The sequence below is a fragment of the Vanacampus margaritifer genome, chromosome 5 (assembly GCF_051991255.1).
Source record: "Vanacampus margaritifer isolate UIUO_Vmar chromosome 5, RoL_Vmar_1.0, whole genome shotgun sequence".
In the NCBI taxonomy this organism is placed as follows: Eukaryota; Metazoa; Chordata; class Actinopteri; order Syngnathiformes; family Syngnathidae; genus Vanacampus; species Vanacampus margaritifer.
In genome coordinates, this window is record NC_135436.1 from 14060249 (window position 1) to 14074449 (window position 14201).

Sequence of the window (14201 nt, forward strand, 5' to 3'; positions counted from 1 at the left end):
AACTTTCAAGTAATCCTACACAACTCAAATAGCAAAATTAGCACAATTAGCATGCTATATAGGTAGCTTGTCGTGGTTTAGGGTTACTTCCTGCTCCAAAAATTGCATAGGAAGTCAGTGAGTAAAGCGAATCTAATAAAAGTTATAAAAGGAGAAAAGGACTTCAAATATAAACATACCCAAACCCTAATTTCTTGAGAAGGGTACTCTTTTTGATGCAACAGCTCCTCAACATACGCATTGACAGTATGCAAACAGTAAACCAGCTCAATTAACAAAAATGGACCTTGGACTTGTTTTTAAAAAATTATTTTGAATGAAACACACAACATATAAAATATATTAACAGACATTAACTTAATACAGAATGATAGGGTTTTTTTTTTGGGCTATATTTGTCTGTAATATGTTATAATAAAAAAAACATACATAACATACACATCAAAAAAAAGAAATGTGCTTGAATCTGGTTGACATGTAGAGCCCTCAAAGTGGGCGGAAATAAATAAATACATTTTAGTATGAAGGTAAGATTTATTGTACGATCATAGCTCGTAGTCCGGTGCTAGCTAGCTAGCTCATCTCATGTTGTTAATTGTCACGAAAACTGAACACATTGAAGACACGATTTTCATTTAAAGATTTGAAGCCTACATTTGGACTGTGACTTTCTGTCCTGAATGTATTTCCTTTTACCTGGGCCATTGTATTGTCATAGCTGAGACAGTGTAAACATACGATCAATAGCTTGTTTATCAAGTTATGATGATTTTTTATTGTATGAATATGCTGACCCATTTTGTCAACCAACATTCAATATGTTCCACATTGTGTTTGTATATTGAACCATGTTGAAATGTTCACGCCTGGGACGTCCTCTTCTTCCAAAATGACGCGTAAACAGGTGTGGCTACTCTGTTTGTTTGGAATTTCGGACTTGTGCATAATAATAATAAAAATTGAGATCAACCTACTGTCGTTCTACAATTGTTTTTTTTTTACAGGTTCAAGTTACTTTTACACCATATTTACCTCCATAAGAGAGAGAGAGAGAGAGAGAGAGAGAGAGAGAGAGAGAGAGAGAGAGAGAGAGAGAGAGAGAGAGAGAGAGAGAGAGAGAGAGAGAGAGAGAGAGAGAATTCCTTGGAAGGCTCCCTCTGCTGGTCACCTACTAACATAACAGTTGATTCAGTCCATGCGACAAAGCAGAATTAGTGTCTGGGGGTTTGGGGGCGGCTGGGGCTGGGTTGGGGTGGATGGGGGGCGGGGCGCTCGTCTCTGCTTCGTCTGTCTTTCCTTCCTTTCCTCAGTCTCTCCTTTGGTCTCTTGAGGTCTCCCTGATTTGTTGGAATTTAGATGTCTCTGGGGTTGGTGAAGGACTCTGGTTGGTGGTCCGGTGGGTGGTGCCTGGTCGGTGCTGGATTTCACTTTCCTTTCTTTTCTTTGGTCCTTCCTCGGGTCTCCTGACGGCCTCACGACTCTGGCTGGAAGTGTTCGGTTTAGGTGAGCGGTATGGGATTTTTTAATAGGTTTTAGGTGAACTAATGAATACACACACACTCGCACGCACATACACATTCTCACCCACATACAATTATTTTTTTTTTTTTTAAAGAAATTAAAACAGAGCAATGATGATGACATGTCAAATCGGTAAAATTACCGACTGAACAATACTGAGCTCTCCAGAAAAAAGGAAAAAAAAAAAAGAAGCGTTAGCCTTTAATTTGTATACACATGATTATAGATACAGATACAAATGCTTAAGAATATCACAGTAACACAAAGAAATAAAAATAATGTAAGACAAAAGATATTTGCACTACTGTAATGTAAATCAGATGATCAACCAAATTACAATCAAACATATCGTTGTATGGCGGTTATCATGCAACAATATGCTCACGTTACGGTATAACTCAGAGGGAACGGTCCCTTGACGTTAGTTAGGGGTTTTGTTGCAACCAACCTTTGATAACTATAAAACAACCTACCCTAACGTTTTCTAGACATTCTGTGTTACTAGGGAAGCTAGCTAATGGGGTAGATGCCACGGACAGTTCAAGGTGTACCCCGCCTATTGCCCAAAGAAAGCTGGGATGGGCTCCAGCCTCCAGTGACCCTTTTGAGGATTAAGCTGTTAAGAAAATGGATGGATGGATTTTACAATGACATACTGTATTATGTATTTACAGTTGCCAGTAAATTCCTGTAAATTACGTAGAATACAAGAAACGGCTGAATTGCTGTAAAAGCAAATACATTAAGTAACTGTAATTTATATACAGTAAATACTTGTTAAGAAAATACAGTAATGTACTGAGATTTTACAAGAATTAGCTGGCAACTTTAGTTATTTCCTGTAAATTCTACAGTGAATTCGTTACAGTGTATCATCAAAGGGGGGAATCAAACACGAAAGAAAAACAAACCTTTTTTTTTTTTTAATACAACTCAGTCTAACGCAATTTTGAACAGGTTAGGCAGTGCCAGTAGGAAAAAGAGCTATGAAATGTAAAATTGCCATAACTTAACTTACACAATTTCCATTTTGATACAGATTGCAACTTTTCCAAACTCACTTGAGGCGTTCCACCCCAGCCTTGCCAACTAACTGCTACTAACTCGAAGTAAGCATGCAGCACGAGTCACTCTCCCACGCTGTCCCCATCTTGTGTGCAAATGAAGGGCGCAGACACCCACAGGTGCATATTCAGTTGACCCACGAGCCCCCCGCGCCGAAGCTCACTTTATCTCCGTCTTCCATTTTGTGTCCCCTTTGAACATCTCTTTCTGTCTCAGTGCCTCTGATTTATGCAACTGCTGCTATGACCTATATAGTAAAGGCCATTTTGAAATGCGTGCGTGCATACAATTATGCATCTCGCTGTGTTTATCCCCGGTGGGTCTCCTATGCGTGTGGGAAAACGTGAAGGTCTCGTACAGTGTGCAGGTCCCTGGCGGGGCTCTCCGGTGTGTGTCTTGAGGTATACACTGACCCCGATGTGTCACTTCTGCTTATAGCATTGACCACACACAACTGGTGGACCACCATGAATCACTCAAAACGCACTATAACCTCTGCAGCCCGCCGTTAGTCCTGCATGATTACTGTCCCCCCCCCCCCCCCTTATATACATCCCTGTGACATTCTCCTCCAGGCACGTCTATAGGCTCCACTTTATGGCACGAAACCCCAAGGCCGGAAAAAGTTTGCGCAACAGTTGTCACATTGAACATACATCATATGTATGTGTGTGTGTGTGTGTGTGTGTGTGTGTGTGTGTGTGTGTGTGTGTGTGTGTGTAGTTGTTCCCAGGCCCGGGGGGCCAGTTTGACCTCGCACAATTTGCATTTGAAGAGCACAGTGGATTGCCATCAGGTAGGGTACATTAACCTTTTACAAAGACTTTTGTGCAGCCATTCTGTGCACACAATTTATTAAAAGTTCAAAGGGGGGGGGGGGGGGAATTAAGGTGGCATGCTGTACGTAGGATTTATTTTTAACAATCACATGAAAATAGTTAATTGCTCAGCAGTGTCTACCAATTACTGATTAATCAGATGAACAAATCCTAAATTAAGTATAAACGTCTCCATTATTTAAAATTGTCATTCATGTTAAGTGCACTTATGGAAGTTTGAGCTACCTTTATTTAAGTCAAACAGTCCCCCAAAAAATGTAACAAGTATCCTAACAATAAATATCATAATGGCATAAACATTCATCCGTAGGTCTCATAACACGAGAAAGGCCACATTTCGCACATTACACTTTGATAACTTTAGAGGACAAAACAACTCCCATTCGTGTTATTCAAATGTGCGACGATGATTTGTATTTGTTAAAAATGAAATTGCAAGGAGAATGTTGGCTTGACATGAGGGCGAACACACAACTTTTTCCCCATATAAACCATTAAAAAAACCAACACTCTTATATCCTCTGTAACTCAAATAAATAAGAACGTTTCACATGTGGGCATTGGCCTACAGGTGGCGCTCTACAAACTACTGGTGGCCAGTCAAAAATAAGAGATTGTTTCAGAACTCAAACAATGAACACTGATCATCAGGGCGGGAAGATGACTTGAAATAAAGCGGCATTATGAAAACCACAAATCTGGACCACCTATGCCATCACATTATGCTTTGCTTACAATGGCAATGATTGTATTTGAACCAGAGAGTTACCATAACAATTGTTTTATATATAGAAGAAAAAAAACATACATCAAGAAAATAGAATTCACAATTTAAGGAAACGGGGGAAGAAAAAAAAAAGACCCCCACTGCTACTTTCAAGCAACCTGTTTAAATCCTTCAAAACAAATACATAATAGGAATGAAAGTTTCCTTCAGGATGTGCTTTAATGCTTCTGGCCTATATGAGATGCAGTAATATGACATCCACGCTTGACTCTTGCCAAGATGGAGGCCATTCAGGAACCCATCAGGAATAAACACCCTCCATCAAAGTGTCCGAAACACATTCAAGTATAAACTTCAACTGTGCAGGGGAAATTGAATAATGGCGCTTTTGTCCATTCACGTTTGGTCCACTTCACTTCCTCCCGTTTCTTCATTCGGGTCCGCAGTGTCACACACTGATGATGTCACCGGAGAGTGGCGAGGTCACCTGATGACGCTAAACACTTGTCCTGTAGAAAAGATCGATAAGCTGAAGTTAGTTGCAAGTTGAGCCGTAAATCTCGTCGCTCTCTTTGGCTGAGAGGTCAAGCTTGAAATGTGTTTATAGACGGCAGACATTTTGGAGATGTGATGTCGTTCACAATGTGACCTTGTGTATCAAAACGGAATACAGTGGTCGCTTGACTTAAGTGTGCCACTCCTGCTATCACCTCGGTATACAGTGAATATAAAAAGTCCCCCCAAAAAATGAGACAAAGATAATTTTCCACCATTAAACCCCCAAATTTCCGTGTTTGTGGAATATAAATTAAGCAGCAAAATCCACCAGTTGTTATCAATCACAGGGGGCGGCCATTTTGCCACTTGTAACGACCAATCACAGTCCACCTGTTCCCCGAGTTTGGTCATGTGACATCCACAAGCTGAGTCGTGATTGGTCGTTACCCAAGCTCTGAGCAACTGTAACGAAATTTCCAGTTGACAGCAAGTGGCAAAATGGCCGCCCCCTGAGATTGATAAAAACGGGTGGATTTTGCTATGCGATCGACGATTATCGGTGCTTATATTTGGCATTTTGACAAATATCGGCATCAGCCTTTGTCCGAATCTGACTCACTGAGCGAAGGTAGCAAATTTGAAGTTTTCATCAGGATTTGTAAGATGTTCACAGACAGCTTTACTTGTCGCAAAGAAATTTAGAACATGTTCAGACAATTTTTTCATCGCCTGGGAAGATCTTTTGAAACTTTTTACGAACCCTGACGAAAACCCCAAATTAGCTACATTCGCATGCATTTGTCGCTCAGTGAGATACAGGTAACTTTTCATTAAAGTATTTATTTAAATTTCCACGTCACTTTATATATGATGATGATGATGATGATGATGCTGACACTGGGAACTCCCTACACTTTAATTAATAAAAAAATAAATAAATTATGTTGAAATTATGTAAAACTTTATTTACAGTAGAAAACTTAACTTTTTACTTCGTTTTTTTATTTAGTTTAACATATGCTACCTGGAAAAACCCTGCAATTCGTGTTTTTATTTTATTATTTCATTTTATTTTATAAACAAAGCTGTATATTCTGTCTATGTTTATTATTGGCAAAGGGATGTGACAGGTGAGGTAAAAAGATTTTTTTAGCCCTGAAAAAAACACGTGTCTACCACTAATTTTGTTACTTAATCCACATTCTATAAACGTAATATTAATCAGAATGCCATCTTTAGACTAGTGGGAGCACAAATGAAGTAAATATTCTCCCCTGAATTGCGGGTCCAATGGTGATGGGAATAAACTTTGAATTGTTGGCGCACAAATGGGATGTTTTCCACTGAAATTCCAGTAGCACTAATTGCTCTGGACTTGACATGGGGTCTTTTGTCACGGCGATTTACATACATACAGCAAGCCTGCTTGTTGTCTTATACAACATGAAACGCACAGTTGGGCATTCTCGACACACAAGCCTGTGCAGGACAAAACAATGATAATACATAAAATAATTGACTTTGCACACTACAAAGTGAGTCGTCTTGTTTACAGAAGTCGACGTGCTTGTTGTGCATCCTCAAAAGCAAAGTACTCATTTTATTGATTACCCATTATTACGCAACATGGCAGAAAAGCACACAGGAAATTTGATCTGTGTAGTTTTTTCGAGGTGATAATTTGACCCTGGGACAAATGAATTCAATATATTATGGATTTCAACGAGGAAAAACACTTACAAGTATAAAGAAATTGCAGTTTGACATATTCATCCTTCTAAACTATGCACTCCTAGACGTCGCCATGCATCTACAAGTAGCAAATTAGTAAACACTGTACCTTTCTTGCAGCCTCCATTATCGAATGTCTCTAAATAGCTGGAAGATAGATGGACAAATAGTTTAGAGCAGATAAAGGCTGAAAGGCGGACGGAAAAGGCAAACTTGGCAATAAGCCACACACAAACATATTTGGCGAAGACGCACGCATGCTGTACTGCTCTACTCTACATGCATTGAGAGCACACAGAGACCTTTCACATCAGTTGGTCAATATCTGCCATTCACACGAGCGCACACAGCCCAAGCAAGGATCTCGCTTCCTCCTTTCAACCCCTCCACTAAAATGAACGGATCAATGAATTGGATGGATGAGAATCAATGCAAACCATGTGAGGCATTGCAATGCTGGAGTCGCTCTATCAGAGTTCTGGGATGTTTGCTAAGAGCAGCGGGAGACGTATCTGGATGGTTACGCTAACCTTTCCCTATCAAAAAAAAAAAGAAAAACAGATGGAGCAGATGATATTGATGCCGTTGGACTGCTCTGGTCAAATGTCTCCACGGTTGTAATGGAGCCCAGCAGAGCTTCGGAGATGATGTTTGTCGTCTCCCTGCCAAGTTTACAAGGCAGCAGTGTTCCTCCTTTTCATCGTTTCGGGCTTTTCAAAGCCAGCTTGGCAAACTTGTGCGCTTGTGTTTTCTTGGCTCACGCTTCCACCAACGACAATATGGAGATGAGGCCGTCTACCCCTCTCCTCTCGGCTCTGCTTTTCAGCCCAGGGTGCAGATGAGTCATCTATTCTTCTGTGCTGGCAAGTGAGAGCCCCTCAGATTTTTTTTTTTGTATCAAAAGTCACACTTTAGGAAGCCAGATCCAGTTATGATGGTTAAATCAAATATAAATCACAGTACAGAGATTATACATGCTTCTCAGGCACAAACCCCAAACTATTGTCCTATTGGATGCAATATAAAAGAAAAAATGAAACATGCTGGGAGACAACTGACTCATAATTTTTTTTTATCTTACTGGGACTACCTTGGCAATTTGTGAAAGAATAGTCTGCCATTACAAAAGGTAATAATGCTGTTTTAATATATATATATATATATATATATATATATATATATATATATATATATATATATATACACATAGTGTATATTTAATCAAATCCACTTTCCATGCCTTTTTTTTTTAAATCACAGTTATAAGCAAGAGCAAATGTAATGTGATTATACATTTATATGATTTTTACAATCCTAAGGCCCTCTGAGGGAAACTAACCAAGTTCGATGGGGTGTGCGATGAATATCTCTTTGACTGCCAAAAACGTTAAATAACGTTTAGTAAAATCCTATGGAGGAGTGCCAAAGATGTTAAAAAACGTTTGTTTCAAAACAGAGGTGAAACTAACCATTTTCTATTGTTGATTACTGAAAAACGGAATAAGGTAGAAACAACTTTTTTCTGATAAAAGATGAGAGTCCAATCTTTCATTTGGTAGTATGTGTGTTTCCATAGTCCAAACACATAATTTTCTGTGGACCTTGAAAGATCAGTCAAAATGCTTAAATCGGCTGGCACCCACGGCATCCCTTTTCTGAAAACGTCTGGCAGTCAAAGAGATATCATCAAATCCATGAAAGAGAGAGTGGCTACATTTTTCGCTTTTTTATTAGAGGAATCAATTGTATTCATTTTGGTTCCGAGTCACAATGGAATCAATCCTCTTGGCTCAATTAAAAATGGTACAGTCCCGTTATCTTGTCATAGTATGTGAACCACAAAGTTTCTTCAGTACTCACTAATACCGATACAGGTATTGGTATCGGGCCGATACTAGGTCTTACTTTTCGCAACAGTGGCCGGTACCTTTTGTGGCTGTTTTACGATTAAAAACAAAAAATTTGAAGAATAGAAAATTGCCAGTAATTTCATGCAATTGGAATAATGCTATATTGGGATATATTGGTGTTTTTGTCTTTTGTTTTAGATCATCTGTCTTTGTTTTATTGGGGGGGGGGGGAGCGGTATTGAACATCCCTATTGTTAAATAATATAAATCTGGCATTATTAATTTTGCAAAGGTATCGATATCGAATCGATTTTCTTTTTCAACCTGATATTGATTCATAAAACCATGAATTGATTCTGCTATCTCTTTTTTCTCATTCATTTGTAAGAAACTAGAATTTTAAAGTCCATTTTTTTCCTTCAGTTTTTTGTATCTGAATTATTGAAGTATTGAAACTTACTGTTCACAACTTCACATCAAAGTATTTTCTTACATTTAGGAAAGACCTGACTTTTTGCCCTTTAAGAGAATTCAGAATCTTTTAAATTTATATTTACAATTATTGAATTAGAATGATGAAAATATTTTAATCTCATCCTTGCTGATGTCAATGTTTGTGTAAAGTGATTACAACACATGTTGCTTTCGTTAGTAAACTAATCATTTAAACAGTTACTGCCTCCGCAAAAAATTATTTGGAATTTAATGTTTGTGGAGTCTAAGTGAACACTTGTGAATCGAAATCGAATCAATTGAAGAAATTAGAATCGATACCCAGCCCTAATAGTAATTATTTCAGTTATTATTATTATAATAAAAAGTACAGAAAGCCCAAAAGTGTTCATACTCTGGCATTTTTGTTTAGTGAAAGTGACAAGAACTTGACGAGTACTCTCCACTGTGTTAAAAAAAAACAAAAAACATTTTATTTGGTCATTTTTTTGTGTTAAAATAAAAAATATATATTTTTTAACAATTTTAGATTTTCAGAAATGGATTATAACCTAATGTATGTACATATGTAGTTAATTTAAACTCTTTCAAATGGCGCAATTTGCAAACAAATACTATTTCTTCAAAACAGTCACGGATGTGAAACTAATTTCACACCATGATGTCAAACTTTTTACAGACTTTTCCTGGTTTGTAATAAAATTTCCACCCAAAAAAGTTACCCCTTCAATATTTAAAAATGCACTTAACCAGGCTATGAATCATTTTGGACTTCACTGCACACACATGAAGGACCGTGGTTGAGGGTTTGCACCAGCATCTCTGAATGCAGCAAGCAAATGGAAGCTGCCAGCTTCTGCTGAGATTGAAAGCGGTGATTGGTATGTTGACTCACAGCAAGCGGATCTTGGCTGAAAGCTGCTACGCTGTTCCGCATCTCATTCTCACTGCCACGCAGCGGTATCAGTGACACGTTACCGTGACGAGTGTCGGGCAACACGCGGCTCGCGCGGCTCGGCTGAAGTCCGTCCTGAGGCCACACGTCGCCGTCGTTCTTTAAAAAAGGGGCAGAATGGCGAAGCGCGTGACAAAACTGGACAATGTCGATGGTTTTGACACCAGCTATGACACGCAGCTTTTAGGAGGCCATTGTGCCCTTCATTCTTCATGCCCTTCATGTTGGCTCCACAGGATACAGCAGCTTATAACCCAAACATACATTATCCAAATTGCACAAATAGCAGAATGTGACATCAAACATCTATTAGAATTGGTATTTAATACATTTTTGTACAGACTAATCATATGGATTGGGGCACCTGGCCGAGAGATTGTGGTCATGTGTGAGTGAGTGAGAGAGGAGCTGACCTGAATACTCAAAAAAGTAGCGTACCACTCTCTCATTTCTGGCTGAGTCTCACAGCAGAGGTACCTGCAGAAATAAAAATCAGACAAAGAGAAGCATTGTGTGAGCAAAAGCTTAATTGGAGAATCGTATTCATTAGAGTATGCAGAGTGTGTGTTTGTGATATCTGCGCGTGTACTCGAATGCTTTATGCAACTCAGGTTGCCTTTTGAGTCATCAGCTATGCTGTGCTGCTGAATAAATACTTTTTAATTATACATGATTTGGGGCTTTGAGCACATATTTCGAATACACATTTATACAGTTGCTGAGACTTAATGGAAACACAGATTGACAAAAAATTGAGAACAAAATTGGTCAACAGAAAAGGGGTCAGTCAGGTTTGGTAAAAAGACTGACCTCAAGTACAGCCTTCTACTTGAAACCCCCACTCACATACCGTATCTGCCTTTTGCCAGATTTATATCATTAGGATCAACGCAGCTCATTAAAAGGTTGCACGCCAAGATACACGCCAGTTAATTTGTTAGTCAAATACACTGTCGTGTACACATATCTGTTTTAGCACGCATACCCTTGGCATGCAGTAAGGTTTTTTTTTTTTTAGTTCATCATGCCGCTTAGATTTGAAGCAGTGGTTTTATTTGTATACTCATTTGGCATGTCCCATCCATTGCATATAAAATCTATTTCTGCTGATCTTAAAAATGACAGTGAGAAAAATATTGAATCTTGTGGCCAGTTCAGAGATACAGGTGAATACCTGGAGAACATCCACAAGGAAACATTCAAACTCCACAGATTCCAGTTTCAGAGACCGCAAATGTTAGCCCATTAGTCTAATGAATCCCTGATGGGATATTGGGTGCCAAATACTGTAAATAAAGACCCCTTTATCTTAAGTACCCCCTTGGATATATTCATCAACCCCCTCCTGCTCCATTCCTCCATTCCTCTGTTTTTGCCATAAGTAACATGATGATAGAACCCCCCCCCCCCCACACACACACACACACACACACACACACAACAATTAAGCCAACAGCAGGATGAGAGCAGCCATGCCATTATTCGAGAGTTGACCTAAACTGTTGTTGACAGGGTGTATCGAGCACACTACAACAGGAAGTCACTGATGCGTACATGGATGAACACACAAGTTACCCACGTATATTTGGCGATGTACTGTAAAGTATTATGTCAGACATCCAGGATGAAATATAGTAGGATCAGGTAGGACAAATTGGTAGCTAAACTAACCACTTAAATGGGCCAATTAAATGAGAGGTTTAGCAAAGAAATTATGCATCACTGACTGAAACAGAGAAAAGCACATCACTTTAGTCTTACCCAGGTGAGGGTTACCCTGTCCCATGCTGAGAGGAAGAGACCTCAGGAAGTGGGTAGTAACAGCACATCTGTCTGGGGAAAGCTATAAAGTCATCTAAACAAAATTGAGCTTCATCATTACAAATTACTACAATCCTGCCTAGAAGTGGACGACCTTCTAAAATATCAGCAAGAGCCACAAGAAAAATTATCATTCAAGTAAAAAGCCAACTCAAACATCACATCGAGGGATTTGCAGACCTCTTTTGCTGCATCTGGGCCACATGTGCATGCTTTAAAAATCACAACAAAAGTCAATCAACAAGGCTTTCATGGAAGGCTTGCTAGGTAGAAGCCTCTGCTCACAAAAAGATCAAAGGTGCCCATCACAACTTTGCCAAAGAGTACCTGGACAAACCTGAAGCTTTTTGGAAGTCCCTTCTGTGGACAGATGAGTCCAAAATTGTGAACTGTTTGGTCACAACTAAAACAGTCATGTTTGGTGAAAAGTCAACACTGCATACCAGCAAAAGAACCTTCTCCCTACAGTGAAGCATGGGGGTGAGAATGTTAAATTCTGGGCTGACTTTTCATCCTCAGGACCTGGACAACTCAACATAATCCAGGGAATCATGAATTCAGAGGAATATTGTGAAATCCTGGAACATACCCCGAAGCCGTCCTTTGTGAAGTTACAGCCTGGTAGACGATGGATCATGCAGCATGACAATAATTCAAAGCATTCCAGCAATGCAACCAAGAACTGAAGAACAACAAGATTCATGTTCTGGATGTGCCCAGTCAAAATCCTGATTTAAATTCTTTCAAAATTCTGTGGCGGGCAGTTTATGCTAGACGCCCATCCAACCTCTCTCAACTGGCTGCATTTTGCAAGGAAGAGTGGCAAAAAGCGTCTGTTTGAATTAAACACTGGCTTTTCACCGGTCGGTCGCAGTAGCTCCCGGGGTCATTGCGCACACACACCGGAGAAGTGGGGCGTCGCTTTGTGTACAACATATAAGTGGGTTTGAAAAAAGACAGAACTTTCGTGTATTGCGGTACAGGTGAGCCACTGTTTGTCCCGCAGCGCCTTCACTTTTTTAATTTATTTTATTTAATTTTTTTAGAAGAGCCCCTCGAACGGTTCCACTTATTCACTGGCATCCTGGTGGCCGTGCTAAATACTTTAGCTAATGCTAGCACTATTGCTATCAACAGTTTTAAACACGGAAACACTTACCGCTATCTCCGGGTGGCGGCAGAGCTGTAGAGGACGCTGTGTGTGACAAATTTATTTTTAAACGTTGGTGAATATGTGAATGTGCCGATTTTAAGTGTGCCACACCTTGTCCCGCTGCACGCATATCTGTGCCCGCCTGTGCGAACTCCATTGACTATAAAGTGCTATATATATATATATATATATATATATATATATATATATATATATATATATATATATATAAAAAGTGACTATAAAATCGCACCGCCGGAAAATGCTCAACCCTCGTTCGGTGTTTAATGTACCATTAGCCAACATGTCTGCGGTGTGGGCACATATCAATTTATATTGTGCTTGGTTAAAATGCTAGTGCTAAATAAATATTTTATAATAAATATTATAATTTTAATTTATTATAATAAATGCAATGATAGTAAACATTTGCATAATTTTTTTCCGGCGTTTCGGTTTTCGGCCAAGCATTTTCATTCATTTCATTCATCCCTATTTTGCACCCATGAAATCTGAGTTTTTCTTAAATCAACAACTTTTGTTCAAGAATGAATGACAATATTATCATTCTTTTTGTTCAAGTCCATTATTTTCAATGTCAGCATTATAGATTGGGGTATCACTAAGCATTTAATAAGGTTATTTTAATATTTTATACAAAAAATCTGACCATGCCTGCAGGGTTCACAAACTTTTGAGCAGCACTGTACATATATACTTTTTTTTTCCTAAGCAATTTCTGTATCCATACAACCCCCCAGTGAGACTGCTTGTGTTTACAGTACATGTAGCAAAAAAGAATTATAGAGCTTCAAGCAATAAAATGTCGCAGAGGCAACACCTGCAGTGATGTAGTATTCTGCAACAGGAATAAAACTTCATGTAACAAAGTTTGGTTGAAATGTAGTGTGAGAACTTTCTTAAAAGTTGCTGTAGTCACTGTGGAATCTCTACACAGAGCTGTGCTAAGTAAAAAGAATAAGTTGACTGACCTGTTACTTCTATTTATTGTCTACTGCTACTCACCACTGCTGTCTCTCTGCCTTCTCTTGTTTCTTGCTCTCGTAGACCACAGTCAGGCCCCAGCTGCAAACAGGAACAGAGAGAGATTGGTTATTTCAAAAACAGCGTGGCGCAGTGACATTTTTGGAATCAGCCTGCCCTCTACAGGCCATTTGAACCATGTCAGCAAGGTCACAATATTTTAAAAAGTCATCAATCAATATTTCATACAATTATGATAATCAGTCTAATTAATCCGTGAAAGAGGTCAAGGAAAAAAGTAAAAAAATAATAATTTGCATTCCGTTTTATACCGAATGTCATAATTTTAAAGTCAACTCAAATCCATTACAAGTCTGTGGCATTCCAGAGCTAAATGTACTGAATGTATTAGCATAATTTTGCTTAAAAGACGCTTAATGAAATTCTCTGGTTGGATGACGAATGCCACACAATTTTGCACTAGGAGTTGAAAGCAGCATATTGATATTGTTTACATATGATGCTGACAATATGAAGAATTAACATCATTAAATGTATGGTTTTTTTTAAAGGGTATATCACTTTAACACTATCCTATTTCACC

General features: G+C 38.9%; 1 protein-coding gene across 9 annotated transcripts in view; it reads right to left on the reverse strand.

Annotated features, from left to right (window-relative positions):
* Positions 1-1709: 1709 nt before the first annotated feature.
* Positions 1710-14201, reverse strand: part of arap1 (ArfGAP with RhoGAP domain, ankyrin repeat and PH domain 1) — a 51427-nt gene continuing 38935 nt past the window's right edge. For 5 of the 9 annotated variants that reach the window (XM_077565798.1, XM_077565797.1, XM_077565803.1 and 2 more), the window contains 4 exons: positions 13640-13699; positions 10053-10116; positions 9580-9738; positions 1710-4661 (listed from right to left, as the gene is read on the reverse strand). In XM_077565798.1, the coding sequence (XP_077421924.1) occupies positions 4617-4661; positions 9580-9738; positions 10053-10116; positions 13640-13699 (328 nt within the window). In that variant the 3' untranslated portion in view covers positions 1710-4616. Of the gene's footprint in view, positions 4662-6490; positions 6529-9579; positions 9739-10052; positions 10117-13639; positions 13700-14201 lie in introns of all 9 variants that reach the window. The other 4 variants (XR_013294128.1, XR_013294126.1, XM_077565801.1 and 1 more) reach the window with 4 other exon arrangements.